Source organism: Coenobita brevimanus, chromosome 49 (assembly GCF_032717465.1).
Source record: "Coenobita brevimanus isolate Jiangsu-jjx chromosome 49, ASM3271746v2, whole genome shotgun sequence".
Classification (NCBI taxonomy): Eukaryota; Metazoa; Arthropoda; class Malacostraca; order Decapoda; family Coenobitidae; genus Coenobita; species Coenobita brevimanus.
The window spans coordinates 5,658,194-5,682,181 of NC_137002.1; the positions used below are offsets into that span (position 1 = coordinate 5,658,194).

Sequence of the window (23,988 nt, forward strand, 5' to 3'; positions counted from 1 at the left end):
GGGAAGGAAGAAGGAAGGGGAAGAGAAGGACGCACAGCAGGACGAGGGGAAATGCTGCTTTTCTTGTTCCGCCATTTTTAAAAGACGGTGAGTTACTGTGAGTTATGAGGATCTTCATGAACAATGTATTAAGATCCTTATAAACTTAAGTACAATGTAAATAAACATAAATCTGGCCGTGGCATTGTAACCAAACATAGTTATATGTAAAATTCAGTGTAAATATACAGAAAGGTCACATTATAATGGCTTACTGAATCCACGATGAGTTAATGATGACAACCTAACTGACTTCACCAGATCAAACCAAACCAAACTCAACAGTCTAGTCCCTCCTAACTGAAGCTATCCCTACCAATCAATCACGTTATCGCAAACCAACCTGAAACAAGCATACTGAATCAAACCCAGTACCGCCTGACCTGACCTAACACAACTCAACCTACAGTAAGCCAACATCCCTCTCCACCCACATCACTCCACCTAACATAACACACCAAATTGTCACAGGGCATGGTCAAAAACACACTGCTGGAAAAAAGGTGCCTTCAAATGATTCCATAGCTAATTAAGGAAGTCTGATACGGAATATCTGAGTGTGAATCTACAGTAGCAAAGACACAGAAAACACTCAAAACACTAATCTAATCTACTGTAATGAACCCAAACCATCCTAAACTTGACCCAACCCAACCTGATCAAACCCAACTCAACATAAACCAAATCAACACTAACTTATCTTTTATTAATAGGCTTGACAGTGTGCTGGGCGGCTGTGGGAGTGTTCTGTTGGGACTCACGTGACAGACAATCCAACAACACCTCACTAAACTAGGCCAGTCCCTCCTAACCTAATTTAACCAATCCTAACTTGACACATCCAACCTAACCTGACCTCCTCAAACCTAACAGTGTGGTGGGTGGGTGTGGCAGTGGTGTTGTGCTGAGCTTACATCATGTGATAACAGTAGCAGCGGGGAGCTACCTGTCTGCCTGCACCCCTCACCTCACCAAACACCTCCCCTTACAATACCACCACCTAGCCCTACTCACACACCTCGCTTATATTGGTAAGTAGCGCGGTAGGCATGTTGGTACGTAAATGGGTGGGTATGTAGACAGGCTGGTAGGTTGGTAAGAGGGTAGGTGGGTTGGCAGAACAACTGGTATTTTACTATGTTGGTAAGTAACTAGGCAGGTATATTGGTTGGCTGGTTAAAATGTAGGCATAGTAGGTTGGTGGAACTTGGCTATCTGGTAAGTAGGTAGGTACATGTAGATAAGTTAGGTAATCTAGTATGAAGGAAGTCTGATAAAACTTCAATCCATGATCTCAATAACCTAGGCCTACTACACAACTGCACAAACATAATGTACAAAACATGAATGCTTGTTAAACAGAGACACTGGTACATACAATTCATATGGATTAACAGTATGCTTTAATAAGGCTATTATTCATGGTTCTGAATGGAGGGGGTCGTGATATATGCATGGATATGGCATTAAAATACTATATACTGACAGACATACATATTTATCCTCTCTTTCTCACATCTCCAGTAAACACACCCTCATTATGTTTTGCAAGTGAGTGTATATTCTACCATTCCTGCACATCATTAGTAACAAAGTAAGAATATAAACAGATGAGAAACTAAATGGGTGGATTGAATAGGTATAACATTTTGTCAAACATCAAAATGTAGTATATAAATAGCATAGAAATAATATATATACTGTAAATATAGCACAGAAATAATATATATACTGTATATATATATATATATATATATATATATATATATATATATATATATATATATATATATATATAAATACAGTATATAAATAGTATCTAAACACTATGTAGTACATAAATACTGAAGATAACTAAAAGTATATCTAATCTGCTTAAGCTATTTCCATCCCATCAGGGAACACAAAAAACTGAATAATTAATGTCATTTAAAACCTACCTTGAAAATTAGCTACATAAAATTTCCATACTTCCATCCTATCAAGAGGAACAAAAATCTGTCAATTAAAATCATTTTAAAATTACCTCTAAAAGTACATCTACACTACTTAGTTCCATCCTATCAAGGGACAAACATAATTGCTCAATCAGTAAGTCACTTAAATCTTACCTCTAAAATTACATCTTACTCATTTATTTCTATCCAGTCAAGGGGCATATAACCAATCAATCAATCAGTCACACAGTCAACCAACCAACCAACCAATCAGTCAGTCAATCAAACAGTTAATAAAAACGTACAGTACCTCTAATCTGGTTCGTCTCACCCAGGTCCACTGCTGACGGGTATTGTGGGTGGATATGTGGGTGGGCGTGGGAAGCGAGTGCATTGGGTGGGTGGTGGTATGTTGATGGCAGCACTGGCCTGTGGGCTGACTACATTAACTGCACTCTATCCTCACATTGCAAACACCCATATCGCTCACTACACACTGCAAGGTGAGAGATTTCAGTATTAAATTATGAGTGATTGGTGTGACTTTGAGTGAATGCAAAATGTGAAAGAAGAAAAAAATTACAAAGGACAGAAGTGGATGGATGAAGTATGTAAGGAGATGTGCAGTTGCCTAAAAGTCGAGTTTAAAAATTCCTGGTACAATGGTTTGAAATATCTGACTCTGCAGATACTGAGTGAATGTTTAAGAGAGTATATCTGGCCATTCAGCTAGATATACAGTGACATACAGACTCTTAACCTAAATGATGTGCCACTCACTGTATCATGCATCTGTGACTTTAACTATACTATAATCTGGTCACTTTAACTGGGAGTAATACTGCCATCTCTCCATCTTAATAATGAGCAGTAACAAGAGATTAAGACTAGAATATGGTACTAGTAACAAAGAAGCTCAATACAAAAGGATTTGCAGCCATAGTAATATCTTTTTCAGTCTTTTAGATACGGAAAGTAAGTTGCAAAAGGATAAAAACCTCTGCCTATTTCAAATGAACTATAACATATTCATATTATTCTACACCACAGGTCCATATTACTGTAATGTGGAGATGTTGGCAAGCATGGCCACCCTTACCATCACCTCCACCACTGCCACCTATACCAACACCTCCCTCAACCCCTCTGGCCGATCCCTCCACCCCCCCATGGCCACGTTTCTCCACTCAGACCCTCGCAGTGTTAGCCTTGAGCCAGTCTGTGAAGAAAGTGATGCTATTCTACTTCTAATATGGATTCTAGCATCCATTTTAACAGGTATTTTCTCCTTACATTGTACCCTTTCTACTCTTAGTCTAAAACTGTTGTCCCTCAATTTTAAATGCTGAGTCTTAACAAAAGATTAACATCAGCATATGAGTCTAGTCGTGAGCAAGTGCTATGGAAACCATGCAGAGCCATAGAATTGTCTTATTCTGCCACTGAGCTGCATGAAATAGGCTGCATAAGGATGAAAATCTAGGCCAAATCCCATGGTAGATGCCACATGCATGATTGGGCTTTGAATGGTGATAGTGAAGAGGGTGCTATGGAAAAATTTTAGAAGTGGAGGGATGGTATGGAATCTAGGGATCTGAAAGTGAATGTAAGACAAAGGCAATAGTTAGTAAGGTGAACTGAGGCATACCGGAGAAGTCATGACAATGATAGCTACACATATTTTTTGAAGGCCTTGGCCATGAGTGCATTCATGCCTAGGCCTATTTTCCCCTACTGATTGCAAACGACAGTAATGCCGGGTGCCGTGTACTGTAGATTCAGACCACCAATATGCCCCCAGCAAGTAATGGTGGCTTGGGAAAGTTTATTACCCATATGCCCATACCAAAGCCCTAAGGTCTGAAATCAGTTTTCCTTCTCTTAAGTCAGCTGCCACACAAGGCTAATGAGTCCAGCCTGTCCTAGGATATAGACTGTAATTCTTCAGAAGAGATGTGCATGTGTAGTAGTCCCAATCTGCACTCTGACTGCATAAATATGACTGAGTACCCTAATTAGAAGTGTTGTGCAAGCCCAGGTACAGGATTTTTAGCTCCATGCCTCTCCCCATTTCATGAAGTGTGATAACCATCCTCCTCATACCCCAGAAGCTGATAATAACGTTATGCTGACATCCATTATTTTACTTCCAGGAGCTGGAGCATCACTGGGGTTCACACTAGGCCTACCCTACCTTGATGATGGGGTCACTAGGAAATCTGCTCCAGTCTACCTTGGTAAGGTAACAGTCATCTAAAACTGATACTGACATACTTGACACATGTACGGGCAATTCTCACACAAGAGTAATCAAACAGTCATCACATTTCTGACTACAGTAAAACCCCGATATAACAGACTTCAATCTACTGGAATTCACTTTTGTCGGACTCGAGGAGCTGACCAGACTAAATTCTTATACACTGGGGAAAGTCCGATAAATACAAATTCAGTGCAGAATGGTGATTGGCAGACTTTCCCCCTTTTTAATGGTACAGTACAGTATTATTATATATACATTATACCATTTGATATACTGTAGTAAATGTATAATACAGTGCAGTACTGCAATAGTAGCGAAAACAGTTGGGTGAAAACGGTGCGATCCAGACTATTAAAAAAGGTGAGTGTTACCACGTTGAGTACACCGCTTCCCGTCCGATTAGCGAAGTTAAGCAACGTTGGGTCTGGTTAGTACTTGGATGGGTGACCGCCTGGGAACACCAGATGCTGTTGGCATCCCTACGTGTCAGGTGGGGTTGGTGGAGGATTAGTTCCCCTCCCTGTAAAACAATTAACTCTGAGGTGTTGGCCACCCCGTTTGGGATACATGGCGTCTGGCAATGAATGAATGAAGTGTTAGCAAGGGGAAGTCCAGATGTCACTTTGATCAGACTTCACATTTTTTGGAATGGCTTGGGCCCCAATTAGTCTGCTGTAGTGAGGTTGCACTGTATTTTAATGTCAAACAGTATTTATGGCACTGCTCTCTTGGCATCTGAACCATTTAAAATTAGTTCCAAATTAACACATAGCATGTTTTGGGGCACTTTTGACATAACACCTAACCTACCCTAAGAAAACCTGACCTGACCTGCCCCACCCCCAACAGCTGTGATCGTGTCAATGGGTGCAATTGGCCACCTTCTGGGACTCTACCTGGCATCAGTCTCGCTCGCATTCTATGTCAACCCATTCCACAACCCAGGTACGTCACTGTGTTCTTAAAGGGTGGTACAGTTGTAGCAGCTGCAACACCAGGCTCATCAGGCAGTTACAACCCCACTCTAACTGGAAATGTGAACCCAGTACACTGCAGGTTTTATTTGCCCTTCTGCAGTTCACAATTCTCCTTTTGGGGAAGAAAGAAGTAGATGAGGGACACTTGCATAACCAGGCTGCTGTGCTGCCAGGCTATACTTATGCCACTACATGAAGGCCTCCCTCTCCAGCATCCTTTAAGGGATACATACCATACCCACAGAACTCAAAGTACTGCACACATGAGATGATACTCATTCTCTCACTCTGACTGCTGAAAGACACGCTAAACTTTGCCAAACATCAAGGTGAATTTTACCCTTGGATGTTTTGCAAACTTTAACTTGCTGGGCACATATAAAGTAATTACAAAACACAGGGGAATAATAAATTTAGAAAAGTAGCTGCCAAAGACGATGATGATGATGATTAAGATAACGCTAACCTTATACAATTTCCTCGATGATACAGGTATCCTCCCAGGTGATAGTGAGTGGATTGGGGGGTGGTGGATGGGTCAGTTGGTGCTGTCTGGCCTTATGCTGCTGACGGCTGCTCTATTCACTCTTCTACCAAGGTACCGTGCCGTAAGAGATATATTTTACTGATAAAATCCAGTCTTTGTAACTTGGCGGAGAGAGAAATTATCTCACAGCTTTATGATGCTTTCCTTCTGACAGTGACTGGAAGGAGCATGTCATAATTTCTCTCTGTTTCAAAAGTATTGTGGACGGTGAAAGGTTCATAGTCAAACAATAAAATAATGTATATGTGAATGGGAATGATCATCCTATCCAGTCAGTCTTTTCAGCATGAGGACATATCTTATTTTATATTTTAGCCAACACCTAATGATTTCAGTTATCCAAGGAGCATTCTCTTGGGGTGAAGGGATTAAGGTAAATTACATAGCTTTGTAACAAAATAATGATGAGGGGGAAAGGAGTTATTTGCATAGCAGAAGAGTTGTAGTTGCAATCCCAGGTTCATATGAATGTCAACCAAGAGGACTGTTGACTGAAGCTGGCCCTTTCCTGCAGTTCACCATTCTCCTTTCAGGGGAAGGGGAAGGAGTTGAGGGACATTTACCGGTATATAAATGAGCAGCCACATTGCCGGGCTACGTTGGTGTTACGTCATGAAGGCATCCCTCTCCAACATCACAGCAAAAGAGAAAGGCTACATATAATTATGGTGGGCACATTAAATTCATGACTAACCCTAAAATGCTGACTAATTCCCTTCTTTGCTCTTAGGACACTTGGGAAGGTAAGGCAACATCAGAGACCAATGTCAGCCAGTGCTCACCCCACCCTAGAGATGGACCGTCCAACCAATAACATCAACGATAACAACATTCAACCACATATCAGGGGTCAAGAGGAAGAGGAGGTGGTGGAGGAGAGGGAAAGAAGATATGATATGGAATTCGACCTGGATAGAGACTTAGAGATTGGGTGTGTAATGAGAAAAGTGATTAATGATGATTATGGCTAACAGTAATGAGAATGATGATCATTAATGCCCTGAAAAGTAATAATGATAATGATGACAACTAGTGATAACAGTGATGACAGTAAGTTGTGATGATGATGATGATGATGATGATGATGATGATGATGATTTTTCTTTTTCTCAGGTATGCTGCAGATGAGAGAGACAGTGGGTATGCAATGGAGGAGATGGAGGCGGAGGAGAAGCGGAGGAAGGAGAGAGAGGAGAGAAAAGAGGAGGGAGAGGGTGAAGAAGAGAGCAAGGTGGTGAGGGACATACTGAAGAAAAGATACATCACCTGTTATGAAATTACGTCTGGAGTCAGAGGTGAGAGAAACAGACAGATATATGAACACTTCTGTACTACGATGCATTTGCTCTAACCTGATAAAGATCCCTAACCTCTTTTAGCTCAGCTGGTGACCAAATGTTTTCAGACTGTAGGATCAGTTATGAGACTGACTCCTACTTTATAACTAAGGCTCACTGAATTTCATGCAAGGAATATTTAATATTCAAGTTCTGTGGGTGGCTTGGTTCTGTCAGGCAAAAATTCACAGGCTCTAATGTGGAACTCCGTGTCTCTAACACTGGCACAAACAATATTAATAAAACAGACAAATACATTTACAAAGGAAATGTCCAGCAGCAAAGTCAACTTGAACTGAGGAGATTTCACTACACGGCATTAGGTGACCAAGGCCGACACATGCAAGCATGTTGGAGCCTTTAAAAACGAAAACGAAACGAAACATCTGCTAGATATTCTGTGTCTCTGTATCTTCATGTTTCTTTTCTTTCTGCATACTTACTGTTAGTTTTGCAATACTCTGCTCTTTTTAAATGTACATCACCTACAAAGTAGGCACATGTGGTACTTAGTCATTTTTACACAGGAGAAATTTATTGATAAACAGAACAGGATTGTACCCCCATCAAATTACATAAAAAGTTTTTATTTTATGTCTGCTGCCAAACAGATAACTTGTGGGCCACTTATTGAACCACAAGAGTTAAACAGAGCCTTCATTCTCCATGTCACAGCTACTGCAGGCACCATTCCAAGGTTCAATAAAATCATTTGGAGATATCAAAAATGATGAGAGATAAAACTTCATTTAATCAAAGGAAACTTTCCTCCTACAGACATGGGCAGCACAGTGGGTCGGTTGGTGTGTCAACAAGTGTTGTTATTCAGCACCCTGAGTGATGCATGTCTGGCCCTGGCTGTCTCCCTCACCTCACTCTGGCTGCCCACGTACCTCACACATCGATTCAGGATCACACAACCACCATCTCTGTTTTATACTGGTTAGAAGCTGGGTTTTATAGTTACTGAGCGAACAGAGAGTAAGTAGGAATGTCACAAACAAGGGAAAAAGCACTGAAAATTATATTTATAGACAGATAGACAGACAGATATATAGTAGACAGATTGACAGAAAATCCATTCTCTTACCTACAGGCATTTGCAGTAGCTCATCGGTAATCGTTGGTGTGGGTGTGGGTGGTGTGTGTGTGTCACGGTGTGGTGGCGTTGGGGGCCGTGCTGTGGCGTGTGTGGCATGCTGCTGTCTGGCACTGCATGCCTTGGCCACTGTGGCACTTGGGGCTGTGTCATGTGGCTTTGAGATCGACATGCCTGGTGTCCTGGCACCTAATCTGAGGTGAGGAAGCTGATATTAGGTTCATATTTTTTCATTTCACAAATACAGTTAGGCCTCTCTACATTCTGAACTCACGAGAATATATTAGTTGATTTGTTTTAATGTGGGTCTGTAATGCATTTCATCATAATTGTCATCACTGCATGTGGTGTCATACTGTATATAAGATTAGTATGACATGTACAGAATTAAATGGAAGATTAATTATTGACAGTACTATACTTATTTCTGTCTAACTTGGTCTAGAACTATCATCCCTCCATCCTAAATGCTGAGCCGTACGAACAGATTAACATTTGAGTATGGTATTAAACATGAAAAAGTGCAATGGAAAGTATATTCGGCCATAGCATTGTCTGTTTCTGCCACTGAGCTACAACAAATAAGCTGCAAAAGGACAAAACTCTGGGCCAAGTTGAGGCACTAGTATAGTGAAGCGATTTACCTGAATAGCCAAATACTGTCTATCCAGGAGCTTGGAGTTACACCGAGGCTGCAGTGTGGGGTGCAAGTGCCCCTCGACGGTCCCTCAGCCTGTGTGTGTACATGATGGACCCATAACACTCTCATACTATTCTCCTTGTCATGCTGGATGTCCTCCACCCACCAGTCACAAGTCAGGGGAAGGAATGATCTTCACTAATTGCACGTAAGTTTTTCTTGGGATTCATCAATTGAGAGTCAAAAATTATCATATAAGTAAACTGACAACTTTAGTTACTGTTGTTGCTTTACTCTAGTCTCTCTGGCCAAGCAGGCCCATCGACCTCAAGCAAGCTCCTGTAGCAGATAGCGTCTTGCCAGGGCTGGCACAGGGTCCTTCTACATGGTGAGGTACAGGGAAAATGGAGAAGGCATATCCCCAAGAGAATGAGCAGTGTACTGGAGATATGTAAGAGTAGTAGTCTCAGCCCAGACTTCGACTAGTGTACTTGGTAAATATAGTTGAACTCCCTGCCTGGGAGTGTTGTACAAGGCCAGTAACCCGACCTTTGGCTCCATGTCACTCCCATGGCAGTACCTCCCAGGACAACAGCAACCATCCACCTACTACCTTTTTGGTGGGCTAACAGGTGGTACACCTTCCCTAAGGGTGACCCAGGACTATGCAGGGCAGGGGCGTCCAAATTCCCTGAGCCAGATACTTGCTCCAGCCGCATACCCCTAGTCATTTAGTTTAATGAACTTATTAGCCAAATCTCTTTATCCAACTGTAAATATGTTACCTCTACCTTAATGTGTGGTGTGGTGTTTGTGTAGGTGTGGAAGCCCCAGTGCACTGGTGACGGAGGGATACTGTCAGCCGGCCTGCCCCACTGCCCTGCTTTACACCACCATCTCATGCCTCACAAACTCCCTCATCTTGGTTGCCGTTATAGCCAGCCTGCTCATCACACTCAGGTGGGGCGAGTATGTAGAGAATCATCATCATCATACTGAACTTTATTCCTATAATCCTTGAAACTAGTCTGAAACTAAACCATTATTCTCAGTAACTCCTGAAACTCTACTCAAAACTACTACCCAATAATCTCCTAAAACAATAAACTAATTTCATAATTCCCAGACCCGTTCTCCATCCCCCACATTAGGTGTGTCCATACTGATGACAAGCCTGTAGCAGTGGGTTTAAAGGTAACTGTATGTTCCCTGGCATCCCTGCTGGCCCCTCCCATACTGCATCCCATACTAGCTGCATCCTGCCTGGCCTGGGTTGAGGAGTGTGGCCAACAGTCTTCATGTGCTCTGTATGACACTGATGATATAGCGTGAGTGATTAAAACTTTTACTGTACTGTACTATGATAAAGCAAACCATATGAATAGTAAATACTGTATAAGTACAACCTCAGTATAACATACTAATTGGGGCCCAAGCCAGTCCAGAAAAAGCGACATCTTGACCTCCCCCTACTAACCCGGACTTTTTCTGATATGTCACATATTAATCTGGATCACACCAACGGTTTCTTACCATGGCATCACCAGTTGTTTTCACTATCATTGCAAGTACTGTCCTGGATTATATATTCACTACAATATATAATAATACTGTACCATACATTGATAAAGATGTCTTTTATTTACCTTATTACAGTAGAGAAGATTGTACTGGAGAGGTAGGTGATGCACTTATTTAACTTAAAGGCACTTATACTAAACAGGTTCTGTACTGTAATGTATTTTAAGACACACACTCAGAACTTAATTTTGAAACTTAAATGTACAGTACTGTACTCTTATAACTAAAGATGTTCTATTAATATTAGCACTTACTATTAATGTGGACCACTTTTCTGATTTTTTAGCACTTAGAAAATACTATATTGTTACAACTTAATTTTAAACACTTATCAAATACTATACTGTACACTTTATATACAGTACCTTATTATTTATGATCATACAAACTAAAGATGTTCACTTTGTATATTTCACATACCACTCATCATCCTCGAGCAGTATATCAGACTTCTGGGAAATGATGTGCAGGGACGACATCAAGGCAAGAGATGGCAGGGAGACATAATCTTAGGGCCAAAGGCACGGTGTGAAACTGAGACTGGAGTCGCATTTAGCGGACTTTTTCCAAAAAATCGAAAAATAAGAGTGATGCTACAGCCACTCTGGGCTGAGGTCAGGCAGTCCGGACCACTTCTGGCTTTATCGAACTTTTCCTGACATATAAGAATTTAGTCCAGTCAGCTCCTTGAGTCCAATAATAACGAAAGCTGATAAACTGAAGTCCGTTATATCAAGGTTTTACTGTATATACAGTATAAAATAGGTAAAATTATAACTAAACAGATAAAGATAACTAAGTACAGACAAAAAATATATAAGTAATAAATAAATACTGTATAGATAATGTAGGTAAAAATAATAACATGTCAGCTAAGTACTTTTAAGAAAGACAAGATCATTCTTACCTTACAGGTTTAAACTCCATGGAGGGACAGGAGCAATTTTGATCCTGGCCAGTATTTTTGCAGCACTGGTGGCTCACAATGCATCAGATATACAGATCTTGGATGATGTATCACAGGACATCCCATCTTTCTCCATCTTTGATCATAATTCAAGTCCTGGTTTGCATAGCAGTTTCCGGAAATTGTCTCGTCTGGCCACAGGTCGGAGGTCATCTGGGAAGTGGAAAGTACCCCCTATGACTCTTCAAGATGGTGGACAGAGGCAAGGAGAAACAGACCAAGGGAGTGAGGTGGATGGAGAAGCAGAAGAAATGGAGGGGGAGAGAGACAGGGAGGAAAGAGAGCGAGCCAGAGAGAGCGAGAGCCAGCCCCAGCCTCGGGTTTATGTCCTGCCTGTCTCTCTGATGAAAACGACGGGGGTGTGAAACAGGGAGGAAAGAGAGAGGGACAGAAAGGCAAGAGAGAAGGCAGGAAGAAAAAGAGAGAGCTGAATAGAGGGAGATCCAGCACCAGCCTTATGCTGATTTGAGTCAGTAACAGACAGACATGGATCACAGATGAAGAGGGCTCAGGAGGAAAGAGATGGAGCTGAGGAGGAGACAGATGGTGTGTGAAGCAGTTAAAGAGGAATTTATAGGTTACAACAGCTTTCACAGTGAACAGTTTCCAGTCCCTAAACTTGAAGTACTAGGGTTTTCAGTGATATAAATGATGTGAGCCTTAAGACTACAGTATGATTAGTGACAAAGTAGAGGAACTCAAAGTATTCTGTAACCTAAATGAAATGAGCTGTAATAATGACGTGTTTGAGAACAAATGGTATTTAAGATACTCTGAATAATAAGTGAAGTGTTAGTGTTTTCTGTTGTGGCTCTATCCTGGTCTGTCCGGGTAAGAAGACCCATCAACCACAAGCGGACAGTGCCTTGCCAGGGTCAAAACAGGGTCCTTCCACATGTCGCTGCACAGGGAAAATGGAGGAGGCATAGCCCCCAAGCAGATGAGCAATGTTTAAGAAATATGTATGAGTAGTAGCCTCAACCTGGACTGTGACAATTTGGTAAAAGTGGTTGAGTTCCTCACTTGGGAGTGTTGTGCAGTCAGCTATTTGGCTGTGGCCCCACATCACCCTCATGGATGTACCTCCTGGGATGATGGTAACCATCCACCTACTTCCTTTTTGGTGGGCTAATGGGCGCTACATCTTGCCTGAGGGTGACCCGTGACTATGCAGGGCAGGGGTGTCCATTTTCCCTGAACCTGACATGAATGATGTATGATTAGAAACTCTGAATGTTAACTAAAATGCTAGTGCACTGTACTGTGTTTAAAATTATTATGAAACTGCGGCGTAAGATACGAAACTTTTAATACTGTATTAACTAAAGTGCTAGCATACTGTATTGTGAAGCTATGGTGCATAAGATAATCTGAACATTTAGTCAAGTGTTAGTGTACTGTGCTTGACAGTATTATGAGATCAGTGTACTACTGAACAAGATACTGTATCTTTATCTGTCAGTATGAGATCCACTGCAGAACTGGATCTTCTCCTTAAATGAATACCATAGTGGTAGATATACTGGGTAACCTTTCTTCATGCCAGCCAAGTATGAATTAGCAAGGGTGCCTGCAAGTGAGAGGAGTGCATGTGAAAATTATAGTATTGTAATGATAATGTTTTCTGTGTATACATTGTGCAAAAATATATTCACACATGAAAGGACAAAATACCAGCACCCACATTCACTCCTTCAGTCTGGTAATGTACTTCATTTATTTATTCTTGCTACCCCCACACAGTTTTTCAACTTACAGATATCTTGTAGTAAAGGAGTTAATGAAGGATCTATTTAACCTCTCATTTGAAAAATCTATCGTAAGGTATATAATTAAAATTGCCCAGAGGTAGCAAATATTTATACCGGTAATAAAAGGCGCATCATCAGACTGAAGGGGTTAAATGTCTACTGTGGCTTGGATTTTAAATCCCAGACTCAGGGCTGTCACAGATCAGTTACCTACCACAGTATTTACTGGCCCACCATAGTTCCAAGAGATGCCACTTGTTGCTACTAGTTTCTAGACCATCAGTGAGGGTAGGGGCTTGAATGTACATCAAATTCATAAAGAAACATAATAAGGTATCTTCTTTGCTATTTTCTGATATTGTGCAGATTCAAGCAGACGTGAGCTAAAAAAAAAAAAAAAAAAAAAAAAAAAAAAAAATATCCTCATAGTGCATGTCAAATAGCTCAAGACATGTGTACAGTACAAATAATGCTGGAAATTCACTAAACGTCATTGTAATTCATTCCATATTGTGATGGAATTTGGAGGCTCCCTAGCACCTAATCTTTACCAGTTTATTTCGACATATGGCAAACAAGTACTGTGTTCTAAGTACTGTTCAGGCAAACTGTCAACACAGCACAAAAAAGATATAAAAATAAATATATAACAGAATAACAACCAGTCCCACATAGTACTACTGTATCCATAAGGAACTGTAGGTGCAATGTTTATCACAATACATTCTTATTCCTTTGTGTTATATACTCACCACAGACTGCATACTGGTGTTATTTAATAGGCCCATTCCTAAGAAAGTGATATAGAGTTCCATTCAATAGTTTCTCATCATCTTTAAACTGTGTATGAATTTAATAAGCCACTAAACTACTGAACAACTGAATGGGTTGGAATAATATTTTAGTATGCTCAGAACTCAATGTGTAAAGGAATTATTGATAGTCCTCTGCCGGCATTATGTCCTGCCTTCCATATTTTGCCTTTCTCCCCAAATGAGAGAGTATCCTTTTTTCATATTCACTTGTTGTGTACTTCACATTGATGCCAAATACTTCACATAACACCTTCCACTGACATAGCCGGCAGAGGTGTTGGCAAACTTTTGCTCATGGCTGTACCTGTGCTGTTGTGTACTGTACCTGGGTGAATGAAAAGTAGTATTACTTTACCTGTACTGTACTATGCATGAATATAATATGCCCTACCAAAGAAAAAAAAAAATGTAATTTTATATTGTTGCACTTTTATAATAGGACAAAAAAATAATAATAATAACTAAATATTAAGTTGCAGTATTAACCCAAAGCAAATGCTAGTGAAGTCTGTGGATCCCATTACCTGGTTGGATATTACCCACTTCTAGGCCATAACCTGAGTATAATCAATAAAATTTATCTAATTCGTGAATAGGCAGGCCACATATACAATGTCTCTATGTATATATAAAAATGATAAAGTGTCCCTAAATAACCTTCTCTCCTATACAGGTTGCAAGGCACATGTTTCAGTGATTTAAGCTGTTGCAGGGTTAGGATGGTGATGGAAAATACCCGGTTGTCTGACCTAAGCTAAAAGGTGTACTGTACTTCTTCTATTACTATAGCAGGACAGCAGTGTTTTTCCAAATGTCCATCACACTTTCATCCAATTTTTTATTGTCCGATCAGCAATGTAAGGACCTGGGGCTGTGCTCCTCAGTCTACATACTTAAGGCAAAAGTGGCCACTCACCTGGCCAAGTAGCAAGCTGTGAGCACTACTCCTGGATATAAACCTTTATGGGTCACATATTGTTGCAGTCATAACTTACTGAATCAACAGGCATCCATCTGTTAGGAGTGAAACATTTTTCTTCTGGGATCATATACAGTATTACATAAGTTGCCTGTCACTTTTCCTGTGACCACCACAACATAGACTATGGCTAACAAGCAAGCTAAATACCTCATTTTGTCATGGAAGAGTACCAGCTTTACAACTGCTGGCCAGATTCTCGAAGATGAAAGTACATAGGTTGGTATTAGCCATTATAAAACAAACTGTTACTGCAGTACTGCATCCATACATCATTAAAATTCTTTTGAATCTACCATACAGAAAGGTTGCCATGTTTCAACTTAATACAAACCTGTATCAAAATACCTTTCCCTGATTTTACTGGACCATTTCTTTTGCTAGCAGAGTCCAAGCTATGGGTCAGACAACAGAGTACCGTATTTGTCTTGCAATTAAGCATCATGGCCACTTCCTCATTTAATGTAGTCCAGTTCATGGCCACTTGCTGGGTTTGAAAAATTATATACAGCCTCTCCTATCCTATGCCTCATTCCTGCCTCCATGCTGGCAGCTTGTTTACATCCTTACATCAGGTTAGGATACCAAATTACCTGTAATAAACCCTCTAAGTTATTATATTTCACAAGGCAATAATGATGATATTATTACTACTGTATATGGCAAGTTTATGTATTGTTAGAGTTTATGAAATGAAAAGAACTGAAGTACAGTAATATACGAGCAGACGGAGTGATTACACATGCGCACACACACACAAAATCAACCCCTGCCCCCCCCCTACACATACACATACAAATTCACTAGGTGACAGAAACTTTGCAATAAATGTAGATTTGCTTTTACTAAATATCCAGACACCAATACAGGCTTATGTACAAAAGAAAAATAGATATATGTACGTCTTTTATCACAGTGCAGTGATGCTTACGAAGAGTATCAATAAACCCAAGTGGCAAAAGAAGTTAAAAGTGTTTCAGTATTATTATGACCAGAGTAAGTTCTCCTTATAATATACAGACGTTGCTTTTTATTTGATACAGTAGTGTATTAAGCCCTTCATTATGACAAAATAACTTTCAACTATATTTTTGCTGCTTCCAGACTATCATACAGGGTATTCAGCTTATGGGTGACTAAGCAGCTCCACAGCCCAGTCATGTCAGTGCAACCATGTGAATGCATCCCTCTTATGGTGGAGGGATAAAAAAGGCTCCTCCAATCTGGAAACCCTCTCCACAAAATCATCCAATGATAGCAAAAATTGTAGAAATAATAAAATAATAACTACTTGTGTAATAATGTCTTGGTGAACTGGTGGGCAAACTTAAGAACTCCGCTTCTGGATTTTCTGCACATTGTACCACACCAGGGGATGACAAGATTCAACTGCAACAACACCTTTGGCATTCATGAACTCCCCTTGATGTGACAGTGTGAGATGAGGCATCCTTGCATCTTATGTGCTACTCTGAGTCAGAGAATGCAGAGTAAGAGGAATAAACATCTTCCTAGCGATATATCATGGAAAAGTATGACAACTGAAGATACGCTTCATGATGGTAGTTTGTTTGGTTTCACCAACTGCAATGGCAACACCAGTATTTTCAATACTGTGAAACCATACCTGTACATGGTAGAAAAGTCAAACCATTAAAGATAAACATTAACCAAAATGAAACTTCTGTTTCACCAACTGTATATAAACTTTAAAACATATTATTTTCAGCAATCCCAATACAAAATGAAAATGCCAAAACATCCAAGACACACACCAGTCAAGATGGAGTGCTTGGTGTAATTTGCAAACTTGGGACTTCAGTTACTGTGTCAGCTTTAAATAACCTGACAAAAGATGTTACTTCCTCCATTGAACACTTCATCCTTACAAAACACCATAATAAACTTCTCTTCTCACTTGGGTTTGTTAACTCAAAAATATACATCCTATTTTTTAAATGGATATCACATTTTCTTCAATGAGGGTTAATAAATTAATTCAACTTACTCTCGAAAACCTTCAAGACATTCAAGATTTCCAGCTGAAAGGTATAAAATGAAAGTATAATGTACAACTGAGGTACACAGAGACAGAGAGAGATCAACAAAAATTCAACAGGGCTCAAGACATTAACCAATTCAAGTGCCTATGCGTGATGGTGCTGTGTACCCCAAATGAAGCAAAGAAACTGCAGCATCCACCCAGGAGCCAAACCACCTCAAATTTCCCCACACCTCACAGCGGGGAAGGACCCTGGTCTGACCCTGGTGAGGTGCTGTCCACCACAAGGGGGTACCAGTTCCCTTCCAGGTGTATGTACTGTACTGTACCTGTAGGATGACCCCACAGAAGCAGCTGCTCACCTGTAGTCAATGGGTCTAATCAACCACAAAAACCTGGATTATGCAACAACAATGATCCCTTCAGTCCAAAGATGTGTTACCTTTTTCTTGGTATCTCCAGACAATTATGTTCAGCTCAGGATGGATTTTTAGTCTTCAGAACCACTCAGAAAAATTACATTATCTCAACATTACATGGTCAGCTAATTCTTCTCTCTGTTTCCAAGCACCTCAATGATGTGAAAATAAAGGAAGTGGACAAAATCCCATATAATTGTTTAGCCGTGAGCTGGGAATGAGGGTGGGAGCAAGGACCTCTCTCTCAATAATGTGACAATATTAATGACATCAGTAATCCCATGCTTCCCTTCTTTTTTCTTTCTTTCTCCCTTCCTTGCTCTCTTTTTCTTCCCTCCTTGCTCTCTCTCTCTCCCCTGCCACACAGCTGTTCGACTAGAGGCTAACTTTAACCCCTTCAGCCCAAAGATGCCTTTTACGTTTTACTCTGGCTATTGTAAAATATTTCTTGAGATAGCACTTAACCCTCTCTTGACTGAAACTCTATGACCTGTATTCTCAACAGTACCAGAAGCTTTCCAACACCTCTTCCTAAGTGATTTATTTTGCTTATTACACCTTGTTATCCTCTTTTCTGCTATTTAAATCGTTCTAATATTACCATACTCTTCATAAATAACATACAATATTACCTGAATAATTAACAAGTCATATCCAAAAACAAATCACTAAGGAAGTGGTACTAGGGACCCTCCTTAAGTGACGAGCATATGGGCTTATGGCTACTCCAGCTACTGTCAGACAGTGTTATTCAGCTGAATGAGTCATAGGAGCCTGAGGGAGTAAATACTGCCACCCCCTCATGGTCAGAACAATTCTAGTGCTCTATTCTAACCAACAGCAGGAAATTTTACTCCACTGGGAGTGAGTCATAGGAGTCTGAGAATGATAAATCTGTAAAATTAAAGACATCCTCATACTCAAGGGGCTAACAATTTTTTTATCAAATCAAATAAAACTACTGTGGGTTATGTACAGGCTGTGAGAGAATCTGAATAGGGAAGACACAAAATACAAACTAACTAACTACAGTCCGTTTGTTTTCATCCGACAAAACGGGAACACTGCCATTACTTCAGTACGATGTTGTGGTTCCTTAAAACTTTGCGAGTCTTGCTTATGAGGAAGGAATTAGCCTTCTTGGTTACTAGTCAAATTTATCCTCAAATGTTCAATCTGAGTCATGGTTCTGTAAAATTCAATGGGCCTTACTTATTAAGAAGAAATGTTTTCTTTGGTTACTAATCAAATTTATCCTCAAATATGACTATACACTACATGGCCACCAACTAAGCTGAATCTCCTTGGTCACTAGTCAAATGTATCCTCAAATCTGACTACACCTTGCCATTAATTAAGATGAAAAGGTGTTATCGTTCTGATGGGTGAAAACAACATGCTATAACTAAAACAATGTGAAATTACAAGGGTACAGGTACAAATATGGTGGGTCGCCTGAAGACCCGTGTGGTCGTGGTTTTTTTGAGATAACTTGTACTTGGCAAACACTCGAGGCTGCATCCTTGGGAACATGGGAGGCTCACTGGCATCACCTAATCTAAGGGCCACATTACTGAACCTGAGTTTACACAGGACAGGGCAAGCACCCAATTTTTAAAAATAATTTACGAAATGCAAGTCATATACAAAATACTCTACCATTTTTGCTTCTGCCTCCACTTCATTGATAGATTTATAAACATTTAAAAGTGACACAGAGAACAAAGGTGGATATCATCATCCATCAGCAGGTGATGATATGCATCTTTGACCACTACATGCCTTTCATGCATGTATGACTCCAAAAATGAGAGGCAGTCGAGATGAACAGACGTGTATTAATACACGATGAAGACAGAATGTGTCTGGCTTTTCCATATCTCTGATGCTACACTCTGTAAAGTGAGATTCAGGTTGATCATATTTAATAACCACAGGTAGGATGTGGATGCTTACCATCATCCCTGGGAGGTACTACCATGAAAATTGTGTAGGGCCAAAAGAATGGTAGATGGCCTTGCACTACATTCCCATGCAGGGAAGTCAACCATTTATACTGTACACTGTCAAAAGTCTAGGCTGAAAGTACTACACATACAGTACATAACTATTCAACACAACTAAACTATTATCTGTTCCCTGTTGTAGGCTGAACTCTTATTAGCCTTGGATGGCAATGGCCCAAGTGAAAGAAAACTTAATACAGTAGAAGCTTGATTTAACGGAAGCGGGATGTGGTGGAACCTTGAAAAAGCGGAACTATTTTTTTCCCTTTAGGTAATCGCAATTTACCAGAACTTTTCCAGTCAGTCATGAGGCGTGGGGTGTCACTAACAGATACAAGCCACTTTGTTCCAACCGGAACTTTTTTTTTTTCTGTTAGGTACTCGCAATTAACTACAATTTACTAGCAACGTAGGTACTCGCAACTGTGTGTAGGCTTCAGGTCACGAGGGAGGGGAAAAAACATAGGAAAAATTGCAATTTTCAAGAAAATTTCACTGTGTGGTTTTCTAATGGAAGCCTGATAAAGCAGAAAGTGTAATATAATGGAACAGAGGTTGGCTCTATGATTCTGTTATGTCAAGCTTCTACTGTAATTCAATTCTATGGCCCTAAAGAAGGGATGGTGACAATAACGGCATCTGGACATGAAAGCAAAAACAATAATAACACCTGTAATTACAAAAAGGCCAATCTACCTGTTGGTGGTACACTGATGGAGCTAGAACTACATAGTACCCAGCACCATTAAGTGCCATAAAAAAAAGACAAAAAATCAATTGCATGGCTAAGGCCTTCAAAACATAAACATAAATGTAAATGCAAACATACAACTTCCACAAACGTGCTTCAAAAATTAGTGGCTTGCCCTTCCATTTGCAATGTAAATTTCAAGCATACAGCTGTTTTACTTTGAGATTTACTCTATCACACCACAACCCTTTCAGTAACAGGACATGCCTTTTTAGTTTATTCTGGCTTCTGTAACACATTATTATATAGCTGGAGGCTCACTGGCACCTCTTATGTAGCAAGAATTATTTTACACATCACACCTTAACTCTTCTGTAAGATGTTTTTCATTAGTTTATTCTTCCTATTATAACACCAATTTTCATAGATCAAGAAGGATCTCTCATACAGAGGGATGTTTATATTCTTTAGCATTAGTTCTTATTATTATATTGAAAAAGAATTGGAACAAGGTCACCGAGTGTGATATCAGGGATAAGGGACTGAACTGAGTGGCTACTAGTGATCATGCAGCATGGACAACTGCCATTAGGTGACCAAGGCTGATGCATTCAAGCATGTTGGAGCCTTTATAAATGAGCAAAGCATACTATGAACGTTATTTATAAAAATAACATACATGAAAAATTTACTGTATTTGCCCCTATGATCTATTGCATCAGAGTACATGCAATAAATCTTATTGGGGATTCAATCCCACCCTAGGACTACTGATCAACATCAGTAAGGGCATCTGGTTGCAAATTGCTACATGCTTGTAAAAAAAAAAAGTCCTCTAAATGACAACAATGCCTTAGCCCCTCAACATGAGCAAGTGAACAGCATAAAATCACTGCTTCATATATGCAAAAATAAACTAATAAGGAAGTGATGCCGGGGAGTCTCCACAACCCACCATCCTCTCATATCACCACTTCCCAAAATTCAAAATCTCCTCATTTTACAGTGTTAAAAACTGTTCAAAGGCAAGAACCATACCCATATACAGATATGTTGGTACACTAATCTACGTAACAAAAACAGTATCAATCTATGGGCATAATTCTTCCATATCTTCTCTACTAACTCATCTCTGTGTATGTGAATGAACTTAATGCCTCATGGTTTTTGCAGTATGTGAAGGAAGCTGTGGATATATATTTAAATATTTATATATATATTTACACAATCACCAGTGGTACACAGTATCACAGTGGACGAAGTGGTTACCCAATATCAACTTCTATTATAGATAGAGATTATCTCAAAACCTTACACACTGTAATGTAATTCGATTTTCCTGCCATATTTTGAGAAATCAGTTCCCAGCATTCATGGCAATTTTTCTGTTCCCTTAAACAATTTTAGCCTGTTTTATCTTCTTACATTCGACACTAATTCTCTGCATTTGCAGTAACTCTTTCTTCCCTTAAACATTTGTTTACTCTATGCTTTCTTAATTTATTCTATACTTTTTTTCCTTAAAATAAAGACACCATTTCTCAGTGTTCAAAACTATCTTAATTTCCTCTTTACTTTTTCCTCCCCCTCCATTAAACTTGAGACACTATTATTCACTGTTTGTGCTCACTCGATGGCAATTTCTCAGTATTCTTAAACATGTAATAATTAAACTTTGTCATAGTTCGTCGAACCAACTTTCTGATTTCGCGACTAACAACCACATAAAATTTAAAGGAATGAACTTTCCTTCAAGACCTTTGCTTTGAGAGTTTGGCCATTAGTTCCTAACATAGTTCAGGTGCAAATAACAGCATTCACAACCAACACAAACACACACATCCAGCTTCAACATAGGAAAATTTCAGAGTCTACCGTAGCGTCCCATCTTCTCCTACACAGTACTCTATGTCACAGTTACATGACAAGGTTGGTGCAAAGTTCATCATTTGTGGTCCTGATCATTTTTACCTTATCCTTCCTATCAAATATTTATTTCTGCTCACTTCTTACTTAAAATGGAGAGGGCAGTTCTGGTCCAACTGTCATTTATGACCTTACTCTTTTTCATATTATGTTTCCTACCAACAGAATATTCAGCTTAGGAGAGACTCTTGAAAGTGGAGAAGTCAGGTACTGTTTAGCTTTTAGCAACCCCAACAGCACAGGTGCCTATTACATTGCTAGAATCTATCCTTGTATCCTGTGCAGTTCCTGAATGCCAAAGAAAACTGACTGGTGGTAGCAAAAATAAAGACATTATCATACAAAAAGGACTAAAACCAAGCCTCTGATCAGGATGGCAATGCCCTATTATTTGCTGTTAACCATAAACACAATGAGGGTACAGAGTTCAACTTTGTCATTAACTGCAAAATAGGTCTCGGAATAAGGGCTATTCTACGTCAAGGGTATGAGGATACAATGGAGTTCAATTTTGTTATTAATGGCAATCCCGAACACAAGAGTAAAGACACTTCCTAAAGGTTTCCCAAAACTTACAATAAAAATCTTGGGCTCCTCACAGCTTAAATTATCAATAAAGCTTGGATTTTTCATATGCATCATAGTTTAATACGACCATTAATTGTGGGGGAACTTGAACACATCATTATTCTCTCAGTTAAACAAGGGGGAGTGGTGTGAGTTTGAAGGGAACTAGATGGCAGAGGACTGGATGACACAGGCAATTTGTCAGTGGATATCCCTTACAAGATTAAGGCATTTGGCGATAAAAAGAAATGACTGTCAAAAATTGGGGGCTTATATATATAAACCTTCACTCTCTGTGTTTCAACCACATCAGTACACTCATTTTACTGTATTCATGTGATCACCAGGAAAGGTTTTTAAGTCTGGAATACTCCTCTTGCAACGGAGTTATGAAAATGCTAACTTATTCAGTCTGGAGAGCCCTGTTCCAATGGAGTTATGGAAATGTTTTTAATTTATTCAGCCTGGAGGGGTCTGGTTGCAATGAGAGTTATGGAACTGCCTCTAACTCTCTGACCACCAACTGTCTCCCAACCTGACTAACACCACCTTAAAGTAACCAGCAGAAAATTGATGAAAACCAGCATCATACAGGTGTGGTCAAGAATCCACCTGTCAAAGCCATGTCACGAAGCAGTTGCCCTGCAGCTGTAAGCTATGGAACCCTACAGGGTGCTGAGTGTGGGATACCTTCACCCACATTCATGAACGTAAAACTGGGTACACAGTTTTATGCATATGTGCAAATATTACTTACATTTAATTGGTAAGGTGCTGGTTGCATGCATTTTAACATATAACCTGTCACTTAAAATTAAGATCTACAGCAAAGCAGTTTTTAGTTCCTTGGCACACAACTTAAAGCAACTGATTTTGTGCCCTGCTGACCTGGATGTGTTATGCTTCTTATGTGGATAAATTTGTGAAGAGAAGACACGAAAGACTTACATTCTTTATTTCTCTAATATTTCACACTACACTGAGCCCATCTTCATAAAAATTGAACAGACAGAAACAAATACCCACAAAAATGTCTAGCAGACTTCACTTTTCCTGATCCTCTGCATCCAGTAATAGCATAATCAAGGTGATGTTTGCCCATTGTGTGTGTCTGATTTTTTCAGTCTGTCTTTCAAAGGGTGAGCTCTGTGTACTGTGAAACAACTGAGAAAGAATTTAACTTCTCCCATGCAATTCATCCACACCTCTTTCTAAACCAGTTGACATTTCTACCATGGCCATATTTCTAACAAGGCTCTCATTTCCAGACCCTGACTTAAGGCATTTACCAGCTAGGTAAAACCTAACAGTTAATCATACATCCCACAGGAGAACTGACAACCTAGATGAACAGACGATGTGAACAGATCTTCTACTTTCTCTTCCTACTTTCCTCTCTGTAATTCATTCCCCTCACTAAGGTTACCACTTCTACTAAACAATTT

The 23,988-nt window shown here is 39.8% G+C and overlaps 1 protein-coding gene and 1 pseudogene across 1 annotated transcript in view; both read left to right on the plus strand.

The window, feature by feature from the left end:
* LOC145399471 (solute carrier organic anion transporter family member 74D-like) overlaps nt 1-16,072 on the plus strand; it is a 29,790-nt gene extending 13,718 nt beyond the window's left edge. Inside the window, exons 2-15 of the mRNA XM_080272079.1 lie at nt 913-1,070; nt 2,312-2,479; nt 3,027-3,254; nt 4,130-4,213; nt 5,089-5,184; nt 5,709-5,814; nt 6,494-6,696; nt 7,878-8,042; nt 8,197-8,398; nt 8,871-9,047; nt 9,659-9,799; nt 9,991-10,167; nt 11,335-11,554; nt 16,037-16,072. Of these exons, the coding sequence (XP_080128205.1) occupies nt 913-1,070; nt 2,312-2,479; nt 3,027-3,254; nt 4,130-4,213; nt 5,089-5,184; nt 5,709-5,814; nt 6,494-6,696; nt 7,878-8,042; nt 8,197-8,398; nt 8,871-9,047; nt 9,659-9,799; nt 9,991-10,167; nt 11,335-11,554; nt 16,037-16,072 (2,161 nt within the window). The remainder of the gene's footprint in view (nt 1-912; nt 1,071-2,311; nt 2,480-3,026; nt 3,255-4,129; nt 4,214-5,088; nt 5,185-5,708; nt 5,815-6,493; nt 6,697-7,877; nt 8,043-8,196; nt 8,399-8,870; nt 9,048-9,658; nt 9,800-9,990; nt 10,168-11,334; nt 11,555-16,036) is intronic.
* LOC145399587 (5S ribosomal RNA) lies at nt 4,599-4,715 on the plus strand (annotated as a pseudogene).
* Nucleotides 16,073-23,988: the final 7,916 nt, after the last annotated feature.